Below are 27,840 nucleotides of genomic sequence, written 5' to 3'. Positions count from 1 at the left end.
AGAGAGAGAGAGAAAGAGAGAGACAGCGTGCGAGCGAGCGGCGAAAAGAATATAATTAACTGCATGCATCATACGCAATGCGCCTCGGCGCGAGCGATCCGCGCTCGCATCGCGTTCAATGGCTGCGATAAGAGACCATGACGAGGTATGTGCTGAAAGCGTACGAACATCCCTTTACTTGAGGCCTCTCGAGTCCTTCCAGGAAAATGTACGACGTGCTACAACACTCGTAAAGGCGGCCTCAATTACCGAGATGCGGTTCCACAGCCTTGGTGCCGAAACGGAACCCCCGCAGTGGACCGTCACACTGCGTCTCCGATTAAGTCTTCAATAAAATTACTGAATTTACTGAAGACTTGCGAATAAATCGTTCGACACATTTTAAATTAGCCCCTAAATTTTTTTCATCTGATTTCAGTAGAAGTTTATTTCGTGATACATTTAATCTTGTACAATATTTTATATACACGCAATTTCTTGCGTATAATCTCTTTTGCATTTAGTTCCACTATTGCATTTTGTTCTACTTTTAATTTTGGGAATACGCCACGAAAAGGAAATTTACAATTTGAATTTGTAAATCTATTGTTGTACTTATACGGACGCGCGTGTTCCATCCGCCTCGGCCGCCATGTGTTCGCTTCTTCGTATTCTCTTTCTTCGTTAACCCGCCCCTCTCTTCCTCATCGCGCGCGTTATTAGTGAAGGTAACTGTGTAACATTTCGAAATCTCGTTTCTGCCAATTAAACTCAAAACGCGAACGCGCCGCAAGAAGAATGAATTCTTCGTTGGTCAATATGAATTCACGACACCTTAGCGTACGTGTTGCATCGCCTCTCGAAAAAAGCAAAAAAAAAAAACGGGGCAAAATGCGCTCGCCGCGTTTCCGAATTTTTTTTATCTTGTTTCCTCGTCCGCACGCCGTCGTTAATATTAACGTAAAATAACATTTAAAAACAACGAGGAAACTTCCGTCGAAAGCGAATCGATTCGCTCGAATCGTCATTGCGAGCCGTCCTTATTTTTTCGACCTAATAATTCCGCTGCCGCGCACAAAGCTCCGCCAGTCGAATGGCCAAAATAATTAAAAATTTTAATGTTGTTAATTACACACGTCACGTGTGTTACAGCGGCTTTTCTTTTATGTAACTAATATGTTCAATTGTTAGTTATAAGAAATTTGTTAACTAAAATTAATATTAAATTTCATCAGATATATAACAAATTTTACTATAACCATTGTTTAAAAACTTATTTTATATAATAAATGCTATTATTATTAATTAAATTTTAGGGACAATCGTAAGGTATTTAAGAAAATTAACATTTCCCCGTTGTACGGAGTATACTCGCGGTATAATTTTAGGATATTTTTTAATATATATCGACGCGTGTCACGTTCCCTCACCTAGTGGGCAGACCCGAAATATCTGACACAGGGAGACTACCCAATAAGATACCGTTATACAGATCATTCCCTGTATGATACCACGAATGAGAAGTGGTGGGATGACGGATAGGGTAGCACGGGAGTCTGCTGGGGCGGTGGAAAGCATATCGGTGGATAGCGGAAGAAGAGCAGCGGCGACTGGTAGAGTGAGAAAGGAGCGGGAGGAACAACACTCGTTGCACGAGTGGGGGGTCCACGTCCTCCCGGATCGTTGTAACGAGGCCTCTCGGCCCCAGTCGGCCGCTATCGTAAGGCCCGCAGCAGTAAGGGCTTACAAGTCAGACAGTACGTTTCTACTTGGTCTACTTTCGGGACTTAGAGCCGAGTTCTCGTTCACCGTTGAACGGCGAGTGCCTACGCGAGGATGCCTACCCTTTCCGTGACATCGAAAGGGTGCCCGGAGTAGTAGTCGACGCACTCGCACGTAGCCGAGCACCACTTCTGGCTACACCGCGCGAAGGACACTTCCGCGTGACTTTTCTCGGGATCTCTCTCTCTCTGTGATAGTGGACACGTGAATTGAACGTGCGATTTCGGTCGGTCGTTTTCCGCGGAACGGCCTTGATGGACTAGTGTCATGTGTTGAGGATTCGAATCGACGGGAACAAAAATTTTCTTACATGATCGGTGCCCGTCACCGATGACTTTGATGATATTGACTTTAATGAGTTTTATCAGTAGCACTTTTTCAGCTTTGTGGCAATTGAAATAGAGAGAGAGAGAGAGAGAGAGAGAGAGAGAGAGAGAGAGAGAGAGAGAGAGAGAAAGCAAAGCAAAGTTAAATTATTATATCTAGCAGAGCTAGAATAATTATAAATAATTATTAGCAAAACAGTGGTTTACAAGTATCGAAGAAGGAGGAAGTAGGTCAGCGAGAAACGGAGCTTCGGGTGTCGTTGGCCCATGAAGTCGATGGAAATACTGATGAATGAAGTTCGAGGACAACAGAGATCGAAGAGGCATAGGAGGAGAGCCTGGGCTAGGTCAAGGACTTTGTGCGGGAATCCTTCTTCGTGATCCACGGCGATCTTCGCTCGAGCCTGTCTACCTATGGTCTCCTGGCAGTGAAACGAGGAAGAGCGAAGATTAACAAGTGGAGTGAAATTGACGTATCGATTCTCTCTCGGACGAATTCTGATGAATCTATGCACAATATTCGGCCGCGTCGTCAGTACAATTTCACTTGCCCCGCGCGATTGTGTTAAAGAGTCTCGCCGTTTGTATCCGTTGTCAATGCGCCGCGTCCCGTTTCCGTCTCGGCACTCCGCCGTGAAAAGGTGAATCGCGCGGGTCTGATAAAAGTGCTAAAAATCTTTGATCCGTTGTCAGGGGGGAGGGGGGGAAAGCCGGGCCATCGGGTGATAGAGTGTGCCTTGCTCTTTGGATAGATTTATAAGAGGAGATTCCGTAGAGCAGGCCCAGCAACAAAACCATTCTGGATACCAAGCTACTTATACGTAAGTTACACTCCGCATCTATAAGATGTAACTATTATTTTATTTATTTAATGGTTATGCATTCTCGGTCGATGCGTAATAAAACGCGTGACGAAAAATTTTGTTTCTTTTTTGGTAGCAAACGGTTTGGTATGTTTTGCGTTTGAAAATTTTTTTTTTTTGGTGAAAAACGATCCAGCATGTTTTATACATTTAGATACTTATGGAGACTGAAGTATGCACGTTTAGTACAAAGTACTTCCGGATCGGCGATAGAATTGAGAAGATTCCTCAGGAAGGAATCAATCAAAAACGAAAGACAAGTATTATAAGCAAAGCATTGTTTTTGAAAAAAAATTGAAAGCTCATATTTGTGTTCGTAAACATTAATTTCTTGTAAACATAGATTTCTAACGACTTTTGTGTGTATATTACCGTATATTATTTCAGGCATGATTTGTTATTGTTATATTTGTTGGTACTCTTTTCGGTCGTATCAAGAATCCAGGAAGACTCTGCATTTAAATCTGCATGTAAAATCTAATTAATTCAATACATAAAAAATAGAATAAATAAATAAATATATATGTATATTTATATTTATATATTTATAGTTTATTTTAATTTTTATATATTAAATTAATCATTGTATCTTAGGAAAATTTAAACAGAGATATATATATATATATATATATATATCTATGCAAATCAGCAAACAGATATCTGTACAATAAAATATTCAAAATTGTTTTTTAGTATGTTTTTTATTACATTGAGAGACAAAGTTCTTAAATTTTAATAAATATTTTTTTGAATATCTATAAAATATTTACCTGTGATACATAAATATTTACCCAATAAGAAAAAATAATACTTAATAATAAATTAATGGTTCTTGTATTAAATAAATAACTTTAAACTTTGTAAATATTTCATTAGTACTATTTAAATAAATATTTTTTAAAATTTAGTAAATTTCCCTCAATGTATATTCGTTGTAAGTATCTACTTTTGGCTTAAATTTTTCTGTAATCCAATTCAAAATATACAATTGTAATAAATGCATGGACGAATGCTGTGACTGAATTATACGCAATTGAATTATATACTATATTAATAATAATATACGGATATGTGTACTTGCCGGTTAGTACTGGCTGGTGATCTATATTGTGTTTATATTTTTATTCTGAGGTTTTTTAAGAAAAGAATAATTAGCTTATTTTGTATAAATTATTAATTATTTAATGCGTTTAAAGAGAAAAAAATCAATGATCAACGAACGATTTGCGCCAGTGGCTAATTTGTATTATTAATTAATTATGCTAATTATTGCTAAATTGTTAGGGAATTTGAGTTTTTGGAATATCACTAAACCTCGGTCGCGTAGCGGAGTTCCATGATTTTACGAATCGTTTGTCGTCTAGTACTTCTTGTGCCACATACGTCACTCGAATTACCACGCTTTCTAACGATAGAACTTCGTTCGCCACTCACGATAAGTAGTCGTCTATTTGTGCGCCCGAGTCAATAATTTTGCGACGAATCGATCGAAGCCTACATCGCGTTTCCCGATATCGTAAACCACGCGTTGCGACAAGGTCAAGTTTATATTTAAACGTATTTCAAAATTTTCTGGGAATCTGAGAAGCTCAACACACAATAAATCGAATAGAATCTAAGAAACAAAGAATAAGAAACAGTTCAATCCGTTGACTAAGGAACGTATTAAATATTTTTTATTTTATTTATATCAGGAAAAAAATAAAACGTTCTTTATTCAACATACTGAACTGTTCCTTTTTTGCTTTCTGTTTCCTATTCCATTTATTGCGATCAGCCTCTGATAGGTCCAGGTTCGTACGTGAAACAGCACATTTTAATTAATTTCTAGAATTTCTTCAAAATTTTCTATCGTAGGATGTTAGTAACACTCATGTATTCACACATGCATACGCATCTACACATACGTATATTTATGACAACTTTTACTTAAATAAAAATTAAATTTTTATTTGTCAAATTTGATTCCTTATTGGTTTTAATAGAACGTGTTAATTCTTTGTATTATATAAAATTTTGTGTTATATAATACAATCTTATGTATTAATTTTTTATATCGTATTATATGCTAACTTTTTTAAGATTGTAAAATCGAAAATGTATAGCATAAAAAAAGCCGCGTGAGTAAAGACAATTATTTATTTTCTTATAAGATTGAAAGAGGTCAAAGGGTCAAGTATTTTCGACAAGACACTACTTTCTGGCCAAAGGCAGGTTACCGTAGTCTTTTTCCCGTACAGCACGGTCCGCATTATATTATGTGCATTCTGGTACAACCTGTTCTTCTAACGGATTCCGTTAAAAAAAAAAAAGTAGCGGTCTTCCGAAAAAGTCTTTTTCGGAAGTCGGTAAACGTTGAATAGTACCTATAGAAAGAATGTCTGAAACAATGGAAACATGTCTGCAATGCTATTGTTAATTTTCTTTAGTGAACCTAGTGATACATGTGTAGGTAAAAATAATTTTGAACAGGTATTCAAGTGGACTTACCCTTACTCATTTATCTTCTTCGGGTAGGTCTTCCGGAGAAAAGATAGATAGTCTTCAATGTCCATACGCACCTTGGTAAAGGTAAAATGAAAAGGTACAAAAATAATGTTTGAAAAGAACCCGTATAGTTTTCAAACCTTTTGAGATCTGCCTCATCTCTCATTAGAGATTAATTTTTGCATAGATTACACGTAGCAGCTCCCCCATTGCTACGGATAAAATTCCATGGCATGCTACCATTATCTTTTCATTTACTTGTTTTATTACTTTATTTTTCTGGTTCTTATTTATTTATTTATTTTTTTTAATAATTCGAGTTACCGAAAGTGAACAGAAGCTCACTACATATTTCCGTGGTTATGTCTTCACGTTCCCCCGTTTCTTCGGCATTTTGCAAGAATCGACTCGACTATTAGATTCGGGCATCGACGACGTCTACTACATAAACCATGTACACTACGACGATAACGACGAGGACGGAGGCTGCTAAGTTTGCGGTGAAATTTCTCCGGAACGACTTCCTTGCCCGTTCGCTAGTGGGGGTCCGGACTTGTTGCTCGAGGTTGTAGACATCTCGCAAGGCGGTTCGTTGCTCCTCGATGCCAATCCGCGATTGGCTCGGGACAGTCTCAGTGTCAGGTCGTCGATTTCTAGTGGCGCGTGCTTTTTATGCAACGACTCCTCTTCGTCGCAGCTCGATTTCGATGGGGACGTTGCCTCTACGAGAATCGCTCGATTAATATTGTAGGGAATCGATGACGTTTAATCTGCGAGATGGCCGTGTAATTCTATAGAATATTATTTGGTTAAATCATGTTCTGTCTTTGACGGCATTAAAATTGCTTAATTCTTCTAGTTAATCTAGATATCATCAAAAAATAATGATAAAAATAATGATAAATCTCATTTAAGTATGTCCACAAAATAAATAAATATGTAAAAATCTTGGCAAGTCTTATGAACATTTTTTACGTTCTTTCGACAGCGATAATTCTCGATAAATGAATCTAAAATTGTGCTATTCACCGGGATGTCTGATTTTTCTCATAGCTTGCATTTTTCATAGAAAGATAAAGTAAAAAAAGAGAGGTTTTTACTTCTCTTGCAAAATTTTAAAATATGTTTGCCATATTCTTTATATTTATATCGCGTTATATCGTCAATACATTTAACAGTAGAGAAGTACTGTGAATGGTTCACACGTTAATGCAGAAAGCTCATTTAAGTGATTCGTATATTTTGATGTTATATACTATTTTTAATCTACCAAATTTGTTGGCATGACATTTAATAATTCATAATCGTTTCCAACCGTAATTTTATATACGATACCTGCAATCAGTGCTTTATGACACGAAAATAAAGTGTAAACGAAGTATTGGGACATCCTGTATATTGGCACCAATAGAGTGCTAATGCAGAGAATGTCTTAACATATGGTGAATATATACTTCATTTTTCTGTATTTGCGTCGCAAATTGTAAAGCAAATTGTTACTGCAGGCGTTTTGTATTAGGGTTGGAAGATGCAATTGCTAGTCATTAGGGGCAATTTTACTATATAATACTTGCAACAAATTTAATCAATTAACATTAAGCATCGCCTTAATATGTTATTTAAATCATTAAAAGATGCTCGCAATTCTTTGCTTAAATCGATACACTTTAACACAATTAAATTTGCATACCTACGTTTCATGAAACATGAATATAAGTTGGTTCATATATAACTTTCGCCGCATTGCGGTGACCCTCTTCGCAGGAACACAATAAAACGTTCAATTAAGAATCTTTTTATGCTCTACATATCGAACATTTTGCAAAATATTAAAAAAGAGTGTCGATACGTATAGTTGCACTAAAATAAAAATTAATAAAAAATACTGCTATTGTACGCTAGTTATATTTCACCGGCACTATTTCACTCGAACGGAGATAATTTTACAGAAGTAAGAGAAAAAGAGGTAGAGAGAAAGAGAGAGAGAGAGAGAGAGAGGGAGGCATGAGAAAGAAATGATGAGAAATAGAAGCGGAAAGGGAATGCGGGAGAGAGACAAGGAAAGAGAGAGGAAAGACGAGAGAGAGAAAAAGTAGTCGGCTGCGAGAGAAGGACGACAGAACAACAGTGTGGTGGGGTGTTCTCGCTGGTGCCGCGGTGGCTAGAGAGTAGGTCAGTGTACCACATTAACCGGTACTCCATTGGAAGTAGGGGGGTCTTCCGACTCACGTCGGTTCCGTAGAGCCTGCAGCTATACCGCGAGCCGCGTCCACGGTCGCTCACGGCCGTCCGTGGATATGGGGGACCCCGACGGTGATCGCCCACGGCCGTGTCCACGGTGACTGCACGAATCCGCGTGATCATCCGTGTCGGTCCATCCGAGCGATCGCCCATATATAGGAATACATAAAAACCGACGCGTGCGCCTGTCCTTAAAACGAGTCTTCGAGAGAGAGAGATCTTCCAAAAATTCTCTTCTCGAAAAAATCTCGTACTCCAGCATTTTGTTCTCTAGAACTATTTTTAGAATTCAAAGTCGACACGAGCTGTAAGAGAGCAGTTGATTTGAGTCGCGAGCTGAAGCAACGAAAAAAAATATCCCAAAAGTTTTCCAAGGATAAATTAACGATTAGCAATTCTCAATTTCTCAGGCGTCAATTAGGTGCCTCGATCTCGCGTTCAATTACCTTTTAAACTTGTCTGTTGTTCGGTCGCGGACGGGGGTCTGCGCGGCCTTCGAAATCTCTTCCAATAGCGCGCTCGGGTCTCATGCGTACGCAACTTGTCCTTGCGGCGAAAGTGCCATGAAATGCCGACAAACCAGTGTTGTTTCAGGCTCGACCGCGGTATGCGAATGTCTGTTCTCCAGTCCGCGCGCACTTCCTCGACACCATCCCGTCTCTCCTCGTCTTTAACCTTTACCTTAAGGGTCGTCGCACTTTCTCCGATGGCAAAGCGGTGCCAGTTTACATCGCACGCATCCATGTATCTAACCATTTGATGCATTTTGATCTCAACAAACTTCGATAGTGAACGACGCGATTATTTTCAGCGAGAATTTTCTTTGAATCTTCTGAATCATATTACTCGAGTCGAAACACTAGCATTGCTTTTCTGAACATTTTTTAATTCAATCACACACGAATACAAATTAACTTCAAAAAATTTTTCGTCAGTTTTATCAATTTTTTTAGTGGCAACGATAATTTTAAATAAAATATATTTCGAGATGCTTTCAAAATTTATTTGCGCAATAAGTGCGTTAAAAAAAAAATTTTTTTTATTTTATGTTTACAAAGTCATGCGACTTTGTTAATTTTATTAAATATGTAACTTTATAATGATAGTCAAAAAGTTACAAACTATATAACGTTATAACCTGTATTTTGTCTTATTGAACATTTGCCTTCGTTTCTATTTGTATTTTTGCTTTAGAGAATTATTTTCAAAGTTAAACACCTATGAATGATCAAATTGCAATAAGATTTAATTATCTTGTTTCTTCTTTGCAAACCGTGCTTCAGTTTTTTTCCCTTCACTACATTTTTTGCTCCACTTTATGCATTTTATTTTAATAAATAATTAACAAGTAATTGCTATAATTTTCAGTAGAATATTCTGATCTTATATCGTTAAACTTAAAAATTTCATCATTGATGAATATGAAATTATTTTTGGACCCGTAGCTTTTATATCGTGAAATTCTAATAATCTGTAATGTACGAGTAATACCAAAGATATGATAGATACAGAATATTTAATGTCGGAGTTGTCCACGCAGCATTCGATACTGTGCATATTATCGAACGGGCATTTCATCAATTAGCGAGCTACACGCAACTTCAAAGATTTTTATTTTTATCTTCAATCAATTTTGATCTCGTCAAAGAATGTTTTTTATTTTTTATTTTTATTTTTCTTGCACAAAATATGACACGAATTAGCATGAAATTTAAAACAAATTACAATATTTGGATATCTTCTTAAATTTTGTCGATACAGACGCGTTTCCAAAAGTAATCAATAGTCGAATCAATAAGAGAAACGTAACAATACTCTTGTGACATTTTCTTTATGCCCACATAATGGCAATATTTATGGGGTCACTAATGAAGTGCCCAAGTGTAGCCGCGCTAATACACCGTTATAAGATAGTTAAAAGATAGCACCCTCATTTGACTCATCTGTTTTTTTTTTTTTTTTTAAGAAATTTACACGAAAGTCATCGCGACAAGTGCATATATTAACTGTCGTCAGTATTCCTCCCGAAATATCAAGAGAGTTTCCGAGTACCAAAGGGCTTTCTCATAGCTAACAATCAGGCTAATCGAGTTTTTCAAATACCTGCGACATATAGTATATATCTCATTTGCGATATCCGGTACGTCTGACTCTAAAGTCCATTTTCTACTTAACGTTCTTATAAATTAAAACACTCTCTCATTTACAAATAGAGAACAAGCACACTATATTTTCATTCTCTTTGTCGTTTTCGTCTTTAATTGCTGCATTACAAAAATCAGTTTTTACATTAATATTTAATTAACAATATTGTTTAAAATTTTCTATACAAAATTATTTTTAGCGTAGATATTTTATAATATTTGTGAATAACGATCTCTTTGGTTAATTTTTTTTTATTAATACGATAATATCTATAATAGTTAAGATCAACAACAAAATTTCACTAGTCTCACATAAGACAAAAGAAAGAGAGAGTATGTGATGTACAAATAATAAAAATAATTACTAGGGCTGAAAATAGTTAATTCAGTCCTTGGTAAAAAAAATTGAAGCAACTACTGCGTTCGAATTGACTGTTTAAACAAAGAAATAAAAAAGAGGCGACGTTTTAAAAAGTTAAATGAGTCAATCGGGGACGCGAATGAACGCGTTGTCCGTCGCGGCTGCGTAACGAGGCGAAAAGATCCATTTCGCGTACAGCCGGACACGGAAGTATGGAAATGAATTTCACGTTTGGTCGCGTCTGGTTCTGCGTGCTACGGTGTGGGTCACGGGTATCGAGCGGTTCCCAACCGGTCGCCCACGGATGGAGGCGAGCGAGCGAGCGAGCGAGGACGAAGACGCTCTCGCGCGAGCGTGACTCGTTTGGCGCCGATGTGGGTCATTCACGGGGAACCGCGTTTCGCACGCGCCATTTTTCGTAACGAAAAGGAAAGCCGCGGCCGGCCAGCTGGCTTAGCAAAATCTGACTGGTCTTGCGTAGGCCTCCCGAGCTTCTCTCGGCTACCCAGTAACGGTGCCTCGACCTACTTCCGTTCCCCAGTATACGTGTCGATATAGTTTAGCCGGGCATAGTCATCGCGCGAACAAGTGTGCCGCCGATGCGCGCCGCGCCGAGCCGCATTTCTTCCGGCTGGCCGCCGCGGCTGATTAAACCTTTCCGCGTGCGCGGAAAAATCGGACGGACTCCCCCTCCCCCGTCCAAACTATCGCTGCAAAAAAAAAAAAAATGAATCGCGGTCGTAATCAATCCGGAACGTTTAAACGTCACCAAGAGTATAAATGTAAATATGAACGTGCTAGAGGAAATAGGAAAATCTGAAGATGAAGAACGGAAGACGAGCATGAGGCCTGGTCACCAGATTGACAGGTCCAGAGCGCGCGCGCGGGAATCGCGCGGAAAATCGCACGCATGGTCGCTCGCGCAGAAGTGGGTCGGCGGCGCGGAAACCGCGGCTCGCACGCGCCATTTTTCACAACGAAAAGGAAAGCCATTCGGGCAAAATCTAGTCGATTTGCGTAGGCTTCGGCCGTGCAGCCGGCTGTAACGGTGCTCCGGCCTACTTCGGCCGCCCCACTGAGCGCAGCGGCGGCGGCTCGAGGCGCGAGCGCGGTATGGTTTCGGCTTGTAGTCACGGCACGGATATTCGCGAACGGCGCGGCGCGGCGCGGCGCTCCTCTACCTCCTCTCGACGCGGACCTCGCGGGCCTCGCGGGCCCCCGTTGTGAGGACGAATGAACGAACGAACGAATGGATGGGATACGGGTACCCCCTTCTGCGCGCACGCATCAATGCGACACGCACACGCCAACGAAATGCATGTGCACGTGACTGTGTGTGCCGATGGACGGACATTTCGTTCCGGGACTGCCTCCTGCGGTGGAAGCTTCCTGGAAGAAATTAGGAAATCCCCCACGCAACGAGGAGAAGGAAAATTTATTCGTCACTCTTATAGAGAATACGAGTATAAAGATAAATTTTAAATAGACAGATACGCCTCCTGAAATGTTTCCTCTTCCAACCGGAATAATAATAATCATTTATTTGTTAATTTAATTGGATATTCATTTCCCTCATATGCTCGTTAATTTATTTTTCATTGTAAGAATTCCTCTGTATATTAATGCGGAATAAAAATCGTCGATAGAAGACCTTTAAACTTAGACAGCAATTATTATTAATTAAATGTTGATCTAAAGTTATTAAAATTTTTCATTTTTATGATCTAACGATAAGGAGGAATGAATGGGTCGCAAGATGTAAGAGCCTGTTCTATGGGTAAAAGACCATTTGAACTTAAAAGAAGCTAAGTAGAAAATGGACATTATAGGTCAGACATATTAGATCTATATCGAAAAAGAGATACATTGTCTTCTCACGAGATTTTGATATGTCTTGTCAATAATATCTACGAAGCAATATCTCTTCAACGTTGTTTCAAGAAACATATAATTGTTATTATATAATAATAATAATTATAAATCTCTTATATGTAATTAATATTTTCACTATCACAATTTTATGACAATTCTATTATAAAAAAGGGACTATTAGACAGAATTATGACAAAATGCTGCGATAAGGGAAATGTTGATTTGCAGCGAAAATATTGGGTAGAATTTCGATGTGAGCAACCTCTTGGAGAGTAAGTGGTGGTTTAATAGCTTTTAAAAATTTAAAGAGGGAGAAACGTGTTCGCCATAAACACGGGCATATCGCAAACACCGGCTCCGCGCAAATCGGTACGGCCGAATTTGTCGTATCGCGCGGATACCCGGTGATCCCATTGATAAGTAGCCCACGGAGGCATCGTCGTAGGACCGAAAAAGCTGACTCGATCGATCCTCGCGCGCGGGCCCACCGCGCGATCGCGCCGCGCGCGTCCGCGCCGTTGGCTAACGGTACACGGCGAGAGAGGACCCCCTGTCCTCTCGCTTCTTAAGCGCCGAAGAGAGGGAGTTATGAAGAGAGGGAGTGCTTATTCTGAAATGTTTACCGTTGACAAGGACGGACTCTAACCGACGACAAGGACGGACTCAAAGTAGTCTGACAGAACGAGGAAAGGTGAAATAGGGAAGAGGGGACAGGGAGGAGAGGGGAGGAGGGAGGGTCCGTGAGAGGGGGACAATGATGACGATGATGATGACGACGACGACGACACGACGACGATTACGACGGATGGGACTTGAACGGGCGACCGGCAGCGGGGGTCTGATTTGCACGTTTCTCGTGACGTTGTACTGTACGGTCACGCGGATACGTCAATCGAAACTGAAAGAAAAAGGGATGCTTAATTTGAGCCTCTCGCGTAACAGGATGCGAGCAATGAAGGGCGCTTACTTCTGCGTGAGTGAGGGTCATTCTCTTCGGCGAAGATAGCACCAGGTGGATCTACCGATTCTGCGAATTCGGAAGTACGTAATCGTCATGCAGCAGCGGTCGCATTGAGAATCCGGAAGAGTAAAATTTGTTTTCTTTTCTTTTATTTATCTTTATAGCAAGTCAGGAAATTGATCTGAAAATTGAATCGCATTGTTATGCCGTGCGTTTGAATCACACACTTCTACATATTACTCTAGACCGCTAACTTTGACCTTCGTATTGTGTGAAGCTACATTCAGTGTGGGATAAAAATTATATTACGAGGCTCCAAATCTCAAAATTATACCAGTTTTCCCTTAACGGCGCGGTTGATGATAAATAATTATGACTTAACTTATGTGCAAACGCATAAAACATCTAATAAAAATAAATGCAAGTAACCCAACAGGTGGTATTTCCCACGGTAGAGATGGCTATCACATTTTATCATCCGAATTCAATAGGATCTAGTGGTTTAGTGTAATATATAATAGTCTGTGGTTTTAATTTTTTTTTTTATCTTCGATCATACTTTTTTTCTCTGACTCTGTTCCTTCTCTCGATTTGCTATTTCGTGTTCAGCGCTCTTTATTATACTTAATTATTTCTAGCACATTTTATTAGTATATTCTGTTGTTCGTTTTAATTCCGATCGTTATTCATCGTGTATTGATGAAACTTGAACGTTACGAGCTTACGAAAAATTCGATAACAGATAACTTCGTTAATAAATTACTTTTAGTTATAGATATACAATATATCTTAATTGTGTAATTTGTGAGTGCAATATTAATTTGAAAATAATAAATTTTCTTAAGAACAGATTGTTCTACCTTTAAGTAAACTATGTGTTAAATTATTAAATGGATAAATGTCTACGCCTACACGAACATGTAATAGATTTACCGCATAGTTTATTCGGAGATGGAACAACCGATCCTACGTGCATGTATATGAAATATAAAAAAATAGTGCATTAATAGTGTTTCAACTTGATATAGCTGATATACTTTTTAATGCAGGTGAGTGTCGATTCATTATTTATTGCTATTCAAGATTGCAATAAAATAATAGATGTACAAATTCAAAATATGAAACTAACGTTAAAATTAGTAATAAATGGCACCAATCTAACATTAATTATTTATAGACACACACACAGTCATGCTTATTATATATATGTACAACTCTCCTCGCACTCTAATTTTATAAGTTAACTAATTAACTTATTAATTGTATAAATAATATACAATAACATAATGCAATATTATAATACAATAACAAGAAATAATACAATAACAATATAACATTAAGCACGCTTTTTCTGAATGAAAAACATTTTGTTTTATGTATGCATGTGTATGCTTACGTATGTGTATGATGAATTTAAAACTAAAAATAAAAAGTGCATGGCATTATTCTGCTTTATAGGTGTTTATTTAGCGCATAAACCTGCTAACTAATGTTTTGATAAGAATATTATAGTAGTTAAATCGCTTCGTTAACCTTTTTATCCCAGCTTTTCATTATTCATCCCTCTACGCTTGCTGCTTGCTACTTCAACTCTTTCAGTATCTCAGTATTTCTTGCTCATTTTACACGCGTTCACGTAAATAAATTTTGTCCCAATGTATTGTAAATATATCAAATCATATAAGCTATTATTCACAACTTACGCACTATGTTGCAATAGTGTTGTAATCTTGGAAATTATAATGCAATATTAAAATGTCATAGAAATATAAAGTTAGAAGATTTTAATAAATTTGCAACTAAAACTGTTACATAATATTGGATCTATGAAATATTTCTGCAATGAACAAAATAAATAGTTTGTTTCTAGAAAAAACTAATAAATGCAATTCAAATCAATAAATAATGTATAAACAAATAATGTATCAATGGGCTAATATCTATATGTTTGTATATATATTTTTAATTACAGCATTCATATTGTATAAGAATCAATTTTGATCTGTATGTGAATTCTCCATTCTTAACACATAAATATAAATTGTGTTTTTGTACAATCAATAATTAATTTTTGATTGAAGGGGATTAGAGATCGAAATTGGTACTGACACAACTGTGAATATCTATTGCATCTATAAAAGATTATACAGAATGATACACTATTTGTGAATGCTTATATCTATATTTGCACTTATCAGCTCATCTAATAAATTCTAACATTGTTCATTTTTTGTTCATTTTTTTGCAACATTCTCATTATTTTTCTATGCATGAATAATTATCAGTAATGATAAAAATATAATATGTTTATATAATTATTAACATATATTTTCTTATAATAAATAGATTATTATTAATATTATTAATGTTATATAGAGATCACCAACAAAGAGGAAAATCCAGTGGAAAGTGTATCACGTCTGTACTGCAAGTCAAAATTTTGATATCGCTAAATAAAAAAAGATCAGTGAAGATTGCGAAGTTGCAGCTATGAAAGAACTTTTAAGAGTCGTTAAAGCAAGAAAAGCTCCGAAAACTCTGGTAACGAACAACACAGTAATGCAAAAAATGAGAACAGCAAATGACTTGAAAGCGGGATATCTCGAGATGAGTCCAATGAATGATCAGAACTATCTAGATGCACGAATCAATGCAACAAACGACTTGACAGTGGGATGTATCGAGAACAGTTCAATGAATTATCCAAATGCACATACCAATACAGCAAACAATTTGGCAACTGAATATGTGAAGAATGGTTCAACAAATATCCAGAATTGTCCAAACACACAAATCAACTCAGCAAATAATTGGAGAGTGGGATATATCCAGAATAATCCAATGAATGACCAGCACTGTTTAGACACACAAATTAATACAACGAACGTCTTGACAGGGAGATATAACCCAATGATTTTTCAGAATTGGTCAAATACACAAATCGATGCAGGGAACAAGTTTGCAGCAAGGTGTATCGAAAACAGGCCTATGAATGTTTCGAATTATCCAAATACACAAATCAACTCAGCAAACAACTGGAGAGAGGGATATATCCAAAATAATCCAATAAATAACTATTGTTCAGATGCACAAATTAATACAACAAACATCTTGACAGGAAGATATAGTCCAATAATTTTTCAGAATTGGTCAAATGCAAAAATCAACGCAGGAAATAAGTTTGCAGAGAGATGTACCGAAAACAGTCCTATGAATATTTCGAATTGTCCAAATACACAAATCAACTCAACAAACAACTGGAGAGCGGGATATATCCAGAATAATCCAATAAATGACCAGCATCGTTTAGATGCACAAAATGCAGCAAACCTCTTGACAGGAAGATATAATCCAACGATTTTTCAGAATTGGTCAAATACAAAAATCAACGCAGAGACCAAGTTTGCAGCGAGGTGTATCGAAAACAGTTCTATGAATGTTTCGAATTGCCCAGATACACAAATCAACGTAGCCAACAACTTGGGAGCGGGATGTATCGAGAAAAGTGCAGTGGGTACGCAGCATTATCCAAAAATCAAAATTACAATAAAGCTACAAATTTCACATTCAGGTTTTATTAATATAATTTATAAATATTTTGTTTTAATTATGAAACTACACACATTTTTATACATGAAAACGTTAAGCTAGATAATGTCTCTCAAACCTTTGAGCAGATATGTTTATGTTCAATAACTTTATTTTATCTAGCATTATCAATTTCTAAATTATAAATTTTTAAATGCTATCAAAATTTGAGATTTTTGGTTTAGTGTTATACACGTGTGTAGTCCTATTATAAATACGTTAATTATAATTAAATAATTTAAGTTAATGTAATTAATTAATATTACTAATATGCGGTGAAAAAATTTCTTTCTTGTCTCGGGTAAATATATTTTCTTGAATTATAGTTTATTAATTCAAAGAAATAATTACTGTGTTTACAATAATTTTTTTTGTCCCAATAAAATATTATCTTGTTACAAATAATTAATTTTTTGAATCACCAATAAATAATAGCTTAAGAAAATGTATTTACCGAAACAAAAAATATTTTTTGTTGTGTATGAACGTATGCATATAATTAGTATGCATTTATGATGCAAGAATTTACACTCATTCATACTTAATTTATCAATGATTAATGTTAAATTACGTTAACTTATTTTACATTTATTCTTTATGTTTCGTGTCATACACGAGATTGTGTATAATCATAATTTCAGAAAAATTCGGACATAAGTATGAAATATAAAACCAAAGAGATGTGTTAATCTTAAATGTCAAGATTAAATATCTCATTTGCTGTTTACTTTTATCTCGCCTGTAGCGTTGCTCAGTATACGCTACAAAAATATATTTTTAAACACGGCAATTTGGTCGGCTGAGTGTACTCGGCCGTGGCTGGCTATAATGTGCCACTAACCCAGTTAGCCGGAGCAAGTCTTTCTTCTTGAAGAGAGGGATCTGCGCCTACCCGACACGTATGTACGCGCCACGTGTATATACGCACTGACACTTGTTTACGCGTGGAATATGTAGGCACAATACGTGCTGAAGCGGCCACGTACATGATGCATCCGCGTGCGGTCGCGTGTATGCGTACATGTTAGCAAGTGCGAGTGCGATCGTCGGATCGTATCGGCCAGACCTACCTACCTATTCACCGTACGAACGTCCACTACAACCATACCATCAAGCCGTACCGCATGCCTCACTTGCCTCACGGATTTGCTCCTATTCATTTTCTTTCTCTCTCTCTCTCCCTCAGCATGAATCCATCTCGAAGAGACTTTGGAATGCCCCGTAGAAGATTCTTTTTTCCTCTTTTTAATTAACCCCCTTTCTCTCTTTTTTGTCAATGCCCATCCCTTAATACAGTTTATATCTTCATATAGTTTATAAACTGTTTTTCTCCCTTTTTTTTTATTATAATAGTAATTTCATTTTTAATTTAATTTAAATTTTAAACAAGTGGTGATAATAGTAGTAATAATACAATATTTTTAATATATATATATATATATACTACTTAAAAATATTTATATATTTGTTTAAGTAAGTAGAGTATAGTAATAATTTATCTTACATATATATGTATATATCTAAACCTTTATATCTACATATCGCTAATTTGCTACACAATGACATAACTAAAACAAAAAAAAATAAAATAAAATAATGTTGTATATTTTAAAAACTCTTCATTCTCTTTTGCAAATAATTAAAAAAAATGACGACTTTTTTAAGTTATGTTGTTGTAGCAAATGTACGATACACCCTCTCCGAATCTTAGAGTGAAACACCACTCTAAAAGAATAAAAACTGAGCTTGTGCAATTATTCAAATAATTTGCTACTCTAGTAAAAGTGAAGAAAATAATATTGGACCTAAGAAAATATACTTATGTAAGAATAAAAATATTTGAATACGGACATTGTTTTTTTTTACGATAAAAGTATGTTTTTTTTTATAGTATGCCTATTCCTATTCAATTTACTTTTATAGTTTACCACTGCCAATCGATGTTCTTTCTGTATTTCAGGGTGCCACAGCTTCGCTGGTGGTTGCAACAGTATCAACAGTGCACAAAATTACCGCCCGTTATTGCCCCTGACTTCGGAATTTCCTCAGTACGAGCAGGAATCGCTGTTCAACACTGGTGACTGTCAGTTCGAAAGACCTCCGTATCAAGTCGCGGGCCAACAGCCATCCAGTAACGACGGTAACTTTCAAGGTTATCAAAATTCATTGTACAATCCTTTGTTTCCGTCATCGAATGGCTCTAGTGCGAACGTGTGTGGTACCCTAAATCCGTCTGGCTGCTACAAACTTCCATCGTCACCAGAATCTCTCGCAACTACTCCGCCGGCTCTCACTGAATCGGTGTCGTCGTCGACACATCGCGCGCAGACACAGGTACCTGACTACCTGTGCTCGGAGAAACCTAATTTCCAAAAGGTGTCCAAAAAGTTACTCAAGACGTCGCCCACGTCGACAAACACGCGTAGCATCGCTGCTACCAACGCAGCGCCGGCAGCTACTAACGTGCTCTACAACGAGCAGGTACAGTCCCTAAACTTCAGGAACAAGACGGAGTTTCACGGTGTGTGCCCGGAGGAGCAACGGCAGTCGTGTAGCGGATCATCCTCGTCGTCCTCCCGATTCATTCCGTCCACAACATACGACAACTTGTTGAACTCGGTGAGGAACCTGCCGATCGGTCGCATTGGTATCAGCGGTGACAACGTCTATGTGGATAGAAACAACAGTTGCTTGAAAGAGTACTCTTCGAGGGCGATACCAACGGTGAAAGAAGAACAACGTAAGCTGCCACCACCGCAGCAAGAATCGCCCGTAGTGCCAGGTTACAGGCTTAACAACGCAGGTTTCATCTTGGAGACGGGCTCAGGGTCAAAGGGCGAGCCCGCTATAGAGACAAACGTAGCTTGTACCATTGCTGCCCGTAATAGCAGCAATTATAAGCAGCAATCCTTTTGCGCGGGAAGAAGCACCAGCGACGCATCGCTGGTGAAGCACGCGGCCCTGCCACATTACTTAGACACCATTTCGCCAACATCGGACATTGTAACGGAGATGAAATACGCGACACAATCGGGCCCGCCGGCGGCGCCGCCACACTTGACCTCATCTGGCGTCGAGCCGCCGCACAGCAGCCAAGGTTCCGGGATTGTGGTGGGTAGTTCGCCAGCTGAGATCGACAGTCTACTGTTGCCCTGGACAAATGGGCCGGAGTTCCTGGATGGAGGAGTCCCGGATACAAAACAGACGGCCGTCGGATTTCAAGATAATTGGGACTCGATCCTCGGTACAACGGTCTCCGAGCAATCGGAGGGGAAGCTACTTCCGCTTCCACCCTTCACCAATTACACGGGACACCTTCAGATCAATGGCATCCCTGGACATCACTATCATACGATAGCTTCGTCTGGCCAAAGATCGTCAATCGAGGTGGGATCTGCTTCTCCCACACCATCCTCCAATCAGGAATTCTTCGAGTCGCCTGTAGTGTCTTCTAGCACGCCGTGTCCGCAGGCGAGCCAGAAACAGCAGCAACAACAGCAACAGCAGCAGCAAAATCATCAACAACCGCAACATCACCATCCTCACAATCCACAGCAGCAACAACAGCTACCGCAGTCAACGCAGCAGATAATCTACGAGGACATGGAAGATATAGCTCAGATCATCGGTTCTGCGATAGCAGACACAACCGTGCCGGGCAATGGAAATGGTCCCAGTTCCGAGCAGGATACAGACGCCTCAAGGGACTGGATAGACATCGCCGATTGGATAACGGACTGTTCGCCTAAGACCCATCAAGAGACCACGTCGCCTAGCACGTTCGCGTCTCATCAGATTTACGTGACAACGACTCCGTCAACGCAGAATCAGCAACATGCTGGCTCTGCGTTACAGAACTTGCTCACGCAGAAACTCGATTACGCGCCGTTACTGCAGGCGAGACTGCAATCCGGTAACGCCGCGAATCTTCAGAACGCGTCTTGTGGTGAAACCCCATCGTCGACGAGCCCATTTCCACCGCTCAGCCCACCCAACCGAGTGTCCACGTCATGTAGTCCCGACGATATTCTGACTTCGTCTTTTGCCGCGCCCTCCCACCCCAGAAAGAGGTCACGACCTTCACCAGGTTCCGGGGGCGCACCCTCCAAAAAGGGTCCATCCGCCGGTGCCGGTGCGTTACCATACGGAACGGAATCGGGTTTAATGAGTGGCAAGGATAAGCCAATACATCGGTGTCATATCTGTCAAAGAGGTTTCCTAAACAAAAGCAATATTAAAGTACATTTACGTACGCATACGGGCGAAAAACCGTTCAGATGCGATGTATGTAGCAAAGCCTTCAGGCAAAAGGCGCATCTTATTAAGCATCAACAGATTCACAAAAGAATTGGCAGGGATTAGACAGATTTTTTTTCCAATCGAACAGACATACTTTATAAGATAGAAAATAGTGTAGTTATTTTAATAGTTAGTTAAATAAGACAAATATAAATAAGAACACTTGGACATACTACTGAAGTACTTATGATGTTATGTGCTTATGATGAAACATGTCGATGTAGTGACTGTGTAAATTTTAACTATCAGAGTCAGGATAAATGCTGCAAAGTTTGTATCTTCAATAGCTTCGAAAAGAAATCTGATGGAATTTCAACGAGCTGCTTGGCCTCTTGTGCTGAGCATCATTGAATCTTGATCAGAAATAACAATAAAAACTAAGATAATATTTACTCTCTATTGTTATGACTTGTTCGGCGTTCAATGTTCAGAGCTCACGGTCCAGTACTGCATTGTGTTAAAATCGTATCAGACTACTCATAGGTACGAGCTTTATTATTATTGAAAATACGGCTGAGTTATATTAATTTAGTTATAATCGCAACACGACAATCGATTAAGGACCAGTTGCCAACCTGATGCCTGAACGGTGCAAATCCAAGTGATTCTTGAAGCACGAGTGCAATAATGAAGTAAAATAGTAACTTCAGTATTGACAAGCTTCAAGTATGACTTATCTGGAAATCTCTTTGATAGTTTCATCGGTGCATGACTTCATCGGTGCCAATTCTTGTTCGCAAACGCGATTCCGCTTCAATCTAGATTCCTTGAAAGCGATAAAAAAAACTTTACGAAATTTTTTACTTATTTTATATACATCCGCACGTTATCTGTAAATGTATGTATATATAAAAAGTTTCATATATAAATATATATAAATGTATATATTTATATTTATTTATTTATATATGACAACAGACAGAAAGATTTAAAAAAATTTTTTTAAATATTTTTTTCTTGACATATTTTCTGTTATGTGATAATACATATTTCTTGGGAGAACTAAAAATTGAAAATTAGAATGGGTGAAATCGTCGATGGCCACTACTTTTTATCAGAAAATAATTTTGTTTCAATTAACTACGTTCGCGCGATTACTGTGTTATACCGGCTGTATTGTACTATACTGATTTTTCATCACACGTTCGCTATATACGCTAAAAATCCAGATAACCCAAATGCTGTCTGGAACGCTAGGAACAGTGGTCTCCTGGATCCTAATCGAACGGTACGTAATCCAATGGGTGATATCAATCCAGTTCGTTGTGGTGCCTGTACTTTGTAAAGAAATTTTTAAGTAATAAAATTTATAATATTGAGTTTGGCGCGAGACAAGCTGATATTGAAAATTTTATTGTTTAAGAGAATGTTTTCTCGATGTATTATTTGGGCTGTCGGATAGTTTTGAAAACAAAATCGAACCTCTGCTTTCTCGACCCTGCCACCTCAAATATTCAAGTAGAAATATTATACGAGACTAGCAATTTTCTTCGCCTTCTTCTGTTTCACGGAATATGGATCACGATACTCGATATGACACTGCGTTACATCAAGATACAATTTCTCATCAAGATATAACTCAACGTCAATGAGCGCGCCATAGGGTAGAAGAAAGCGAAGAAAATGATTAATCCTGTATTAATACGCAGTCGGGCGCGTGCCTACTCGCGCTCAAGATGTACCTAAACTCGAACGTAGCGCATTAAGGAATAGCTTCTAGTTTTCTCTTATTTATATAGCTTTTTATTTTACGTCCCTTCTACCGTACCCTCGTTCTCCCATTTAATTTATCTTCCCTCGATACTTGACTCCGCGTACCTTGTAAGATAGCCGCTCTTATTTAAGCTTCCTCCTCCCCCTCCCGTTTCCTTTTTATCTCTCTTTTAGTTACGACCTCTCACCGTGTGTAAAATATTGTACGACTTAGTTACTTAATTGCACTTCCCTCACGGTCCTGCGCGACAAAAGGATCTATGTACGGGTTTATTTTTCCTGTAATACTAAATCGAACGATGAACGTTGACGAGGTGCGAGTTTTCGACGGATCGACGAATAATTCTCGATCGTAATCGCAGGGACACTCTCACGGTTCTCGATGTTAGTCGTCGAGCTCACGGACACTGGCTGAATGCTTTTTTCTTCCGTGCGATTCTCTCTCTCTCTCTCTCGCTACTCGATCCTCGAATTCTCGTTGCTGCTGCTGCTTCCGCTGCGGTAGTCGCTGATCACGGAACATAATTTGTATAAAGTCATATGCATTGTACATGTGCATTATTTATGAAAACTTGATGTTCAATTAAATGATTGTTACCGCAATACAATCTTGTCATGTTTCTCTCGTGCCCTTCTTACCCGGACCACTTCCTCCGCTCTCTATCTTTCAGGCATTCTCTCTGTGGCTCAACTCTCGACCAGCAATTTCATAATAATCAACTTGGCAGTGGCGCTTTGTTAAAAACATTTATAATGTTTTGTACAGCAAATAAATAATTACCAAGGAAATTGTTCGTGGCGATAAAATCGCGGTCGGAAAGATATAGGGCTCGATAGGGAGAATAATGATAAAGGCATTACGTGCATTTCTGAGATTCAAGAACGCGATGTTACAATGGCACGGAGGCTTTTAATGCTGAACCTGCATGCGGAGTATGGACAATTGATTTTTTTCAATTTACCGTTACGTTTAAGACGGAATAAAGGTAAAAGAGGCATGAAGATCCGGCTCCGCGCCGCGCCGCGCCGCGTCGCATGCAATGCGGTTTCTCGTGGGATACTTGATCGCCCGACATCGTAAATACGTTCTTTCCGTAGAATTTTATAGCGCGCGTTTCGATCTCCGGCGAATAACGCGTCTCGCGCGCGCGTCACAATGAAATTCGGGATGAATTCGCGCGCGCGTCACGGTGTTCGGTCAAGTCGCACGCGCGCTACTGTCGACGTTATCGCTGTTATGGAATAATCGCCAGCTACGGTGAAAAAGGCAGGGGATTTGTTTTCGGATAGTCATCAGAGGCGGTAGTCGGCGCTTCCGGACTTTGGATGCCAGCGTCAGCTCCGAGCGGACAACGGGCCAAATTACAGGCGAGCTCTAACAAAGGACGGCGTTGAAAAGGGATCTAGGACAGTTCGCGTGGCGGTCTGTCCTGATGTTTGCGCGGGGTATATGGACCGCGGATTATTGTTGAATATAATGATATAACGGGTTTACGGTCCCGAAGGTTATACGGTCTGTCGTGCGATGTTGTCTCTTCGGTGTGGAACAAGGAGAAGCGTAGATTCAGATATGAAGGAGAAGATACCGAGGAGAAGAGACGAGAAAGAGAGAGACATGGAGCTTTTATTTCTGCCCGACAATGAGACGAGCGAGGTTCTCGTGATCGTACACGCGAATCGTAAACAGAGGCATGGTCACAACGCGTCTAACTGTACTGTTGATTAATTCACGCGCAACGAACATATAAGGCATAAGAGTATCGATACACGGAGCAGCTAACAGAAGCGCGCAGCATCGTAAAACAACAGCAAAACAAATAAGGAGTGCTATAAAAAAGACGCAAGATGAGAGATAATTGAGGGAACGCGTCGCCGCTTACGAAGAAGATGCAAGGCAAAGGATGATTAAATGGCTGTAAGGCAGATGCAAATAATTAGAAGAAGATGACGTTACATAGAAGGTAATAGCAGTAGCAGGATTGAAAGATAAATTATCGGAGATAAGTGCGAATTTCAAAGAGAGCGCGCCCCGCTCACGGTTTTATTAAAAAAAGAGGGGAAAAACGGCGAAAAAAATTAGGATGAGTGAATTTCCGTAATAAAATATCATTTCACACATTATTTAGCAATTACGGCTAGAGTAGCGTAGAAAAGAAGGTAATACACAGATGAAGGGGGAACGCGAAATTGATGAACCGACACGTCGATGACTCAAATGGGCAGAGGCTAAACCATCACCACGAAGGGGAATGGGAGAGTGAGGGAAGAGATCCGTGATACCACAGTTCCCATGACGTGCCCAGTCGGACCAGTGACCCAAATTTTTGGGGCCCGCTGGCGGAGCTTCGTAAACCCACAACCTTCAATATCGTGCTTCCTCCTCCTCCTCCTCTTCCTTTTCTCCCTCCCGATGTCACGGATGCGTAAAAGGCTTCGATGCGAAAGATCAATTCATCCTGCAGCATGACGATATTGAATTGTTGGTCATCCGATGTTCGTCGATGATAAGAGGGGGAGGAAGGAAAGGGGGAGGGGACAGAGTAAGAGAAAAACACGAGGAAAAGAGAAGAATAAATTTTGTGTCGGACGCCACTACGCGTGCGCTATATTGAATACGTTCAATTAGTGCCTTCTATTAGTTACAATGATTGTGTAATTTATTCGCGGGATGTTATATGCCTCGCCGTATCCTAGCGACCATCTGTTAGTTTAGTAGCCTAGATACCTGAGACGCGTATGAAACTTAATAATATTGCTGAAAACAATTAGTGGAACACTTCTTCGGATAAGCGTGATAGAACACATGATGATAGAAGATGATAGACTATACACATTTTGAATTTTTTAAATATTTCTCCTGGTGCATAATTCAACATATTTTAATTTCTTGGCTTTTCTACAAATTTCAAATTTCCTATTAAATTTCTCTTAACGCATAATTTAAAACATGTTCATCATAACTTGGTTCAGCTTCTTAGCTTTTTTTATAACGATACTTTTCGTGCTCTTAAAGAAACAATTGCGCCCAATTGTTTTCGGCAATTTATTAATCGCGAAAAAATTCCTCGCAAGAATCTCTGAAATATTAAGATAATTATCATAACTGTGCAAGGGGCACCAAAAGGGAAGGAGTCTCTATGACACGTAAAATGTTCAAATTAATACAGGAAAAATATAAAATTAGCTCTCGGTGATAAATGTTTAGATACAGTTGTAATTTATAGATAAATATTGTTACTATTGCGGATGAATCGGATAATTGTACGGGGGTGTGGCAGGTATCTCTTCCATATACGTATCGCGTGTAATAAGATAATAAAGTAGTCCGTATCACATAGTCATCCTTCCTAATAACGTCGCGAGATCAAGCGGCGGAAGAGGTTTCCGTCGCGTTTCTTTGATGTATACGAAACTCTTCTACGTGCCCGTTATGCCCGTGATACTTTTCTCGAATCTCCTCGCGAGCGGGAGAGCCGCGCGACGTCAAGTCGCATCCGCGACATCCGACTCTTTTTCGGATGAAGAGGAGCGTACGCCGTAGCCGAATCAGCGCACCGCGGCTGTCGCCGTGCGCTGTTCTATCGCGTCTGCCTGCCAAGAGGATTTCATTTTTATTGTATCGCCGGCAATATCAAGAGGGGAGGGAGGGAGGGAGGGAGGAAGGGAAGGAGGGAAGACGCAACCGGATGTAACGTGGAGGACCCGGCATCAATTACGGCCGTCAAAGGAGACAATGGACAATTCTCTCTTCGTGGCGAGTGTGCACGGCGCCGGTAGGCAGCAGGCGGCGTGTATAGTTTTTACTGTGGAACCTCCTTAAAGAAAGTCTTTCACCGTGTACGCGAAGGAGGAGCGCCGGCGGAGTGTCGTTGTTGTCGGCCGGAGGAGGAAGAGGAGGAAGAGGAGGAGGCTGAGGTGGTGGTAGAGAATGACGAGGGGAAGGAGAAGGGCAAAGAGGAACGACGAAGGAGGAGGACCATGTTATACTACTTTGGTATACTTCGTCGTCGGTACCAGGCAGCGATGTTCCACTTACACGGCACACTTTGCAACTCGCCTCGCTTCAGGATCCTGAAGAGTGGGTCTGTCTATCCTACGGTTCCGATCGCGCGTCGTTAGCTGTATATAACTCGCGTATATACCGCGCGCGCACACGAAATGCCTGCTTCGACACGAAATTCGTGCGAGACTTGCTGCGAGACGTTAGCGAATTCGTTTCTCTCTCTTTCTCCCTCGACCTGTCTCATAATAAGATGGAGAAATAGTTCTTATATTTATCAATTTACGAATCCAGTTGGAATGTAAGAAAATTGAAGAAGAATTTAAAGAATAACCAATAGGGACCAAATGCTAAATAAATATTCAAGATAGTATACTTAAAACAAAAAGGATTAGTGAAAGAACGTCACGACCAACGTGTACTGTAAAAAATTATAGGCGTTTCTATCATATTTCTTAGATTCTTTACAATGCATAGTAAGACTAGAAGTAACTAGCTTCCGTGAAACAAATATTCTTTATAAAAGAAATTTGTCTATTCCATTTTTAGCGTCGATTAAATATTTTCGTTGAATTCTCAATTGTACGTAGAATCCAGTTAAATACGCCGATTCGTCGGCTTAAGTCGGTTTCTCTTTGAAGTTCGCGGTGTATTTTCGAAACGAAGTATTTTATTATTACTCCTCTTCTGAACGAAGTGGAAATCGACGTAACGTATCTTCCCCGCTTTGCATTCCATTATATCAGTTCGAATAAATAAGTAAATGTGCTTCCGTTTGATGTAGGACGCACGATCTCAATATAACGAGAGAGTATGCGTGCGATTAAGTACGCAAAAATTAAAAAAAAAAAAGACTCAAGCGTGAGTTATATTTCTTCCTAGACTGTCATATTAATGCGTCATATTTGATGCGTAGAAATTATGTCAAATTAATATTACATATCAATTCCTTATAAAAGTATCTATTTTTTTAATAAAGTTTTTTTTAGAAAAATTTTTTTAACAGCCTCTCTTTTATCGGTATTTTTTAAATAATTTTAATATACGTAATGTAATATAGTATAATGTATGTTATATATCAGATATTTTATAGTTGATAAATAAAAATATAGATTACAAAGAATTGTACAAAGCAACAAAATGCTTTCTGCTTTCTCAATGTGTAGTTAAGAATTGTGCGACTCTACTAATCCCACGCCGTTTTATGTGTTACACGTGCGCATC

At 39.1% G+C, this 27,840-nt stretch overlaps 1 protein-coding gene across 2 annotated transcripts; it reads left to right on the top strand.

Annotated features, from left to right (window-relative positions):
- The first annotated feature begins 1,574 nt into the window (after nucleotides 1-1,574).
- Nucleotides 1,575-26,059, top strand: LOC105196378. 2 transcript variants are annotated; one of them, XR_005574498.1, is made up of 2 exons: nucleotides 1,575-2,908; nucleotides 18,565-18,659. XR_005574498.1 is itself a non-coding variant. In XM_011162302.3 (2 exons), the coding sequence occupies exons 1-2, from the start codon at nucleotides 15,507-15,509 to the stop codon at nucleotides 20,964-20,966; spliced, it is 3,426 nt and encodes a 1,141-aa protein (XP_011160604.2). In that variant the 5' UTR covers nucleotides 15,414-15,506; the 3' UTR covers nucleotides 20,967-26,059. The 2 variants fall into 2 exon arrangements, 1 of the variants encoding a protein (XP_011160604.2); XM_011162302.3 differs by lacking the exon at nucleotides 1,575-2,908 and adding an exon at nucleotides 15,414-16,530 and having other exon boundaries at nucleotides 18,565-26,059.
- The last annotated feature ends 1,781 nt before the right edge of the window (nucleotides 26,060-27,840 follow it).

This window comes from Solenopsis invicta, chromosome 4 (assembly GCF_016802725.1).
Source record: "Solenopsis invicta isolate M01_SB chromosome 4, UNIL_Sinv_3.0, whole genome shotgun sequence".
In the NCBI taxonomy this organism is placed as follows: Eukaryota; Metazoa; Arthropoda; class Insecta; order Hymenoptera; family Formicidae; genus Solenopsis; species Solenopsis invicta.
The sequence above is the reverse complement of the archived record's forward strand: the minus strand, read 5'-3'. Positions and strand labels throughout refer to the sequence as shown.

Bases quoted from the DNA above. Each gene is read 5' to 3' on its own strand.
- LOC105196378 (XM_011162302.3), top strand. From the start codon at position 15,507: ATGAAAGAACTTTTAAGAGTCGTTAAAGCAAGAAAAGCTCCGAAAACT. The intron at 16,531-18,564 runs GTACGCAGCATT...TCTGTATTTCAG, and splicing joins TATCGAGAAAAGTGCAGTGG to GGTGCCACAGCTTCGCTGGT.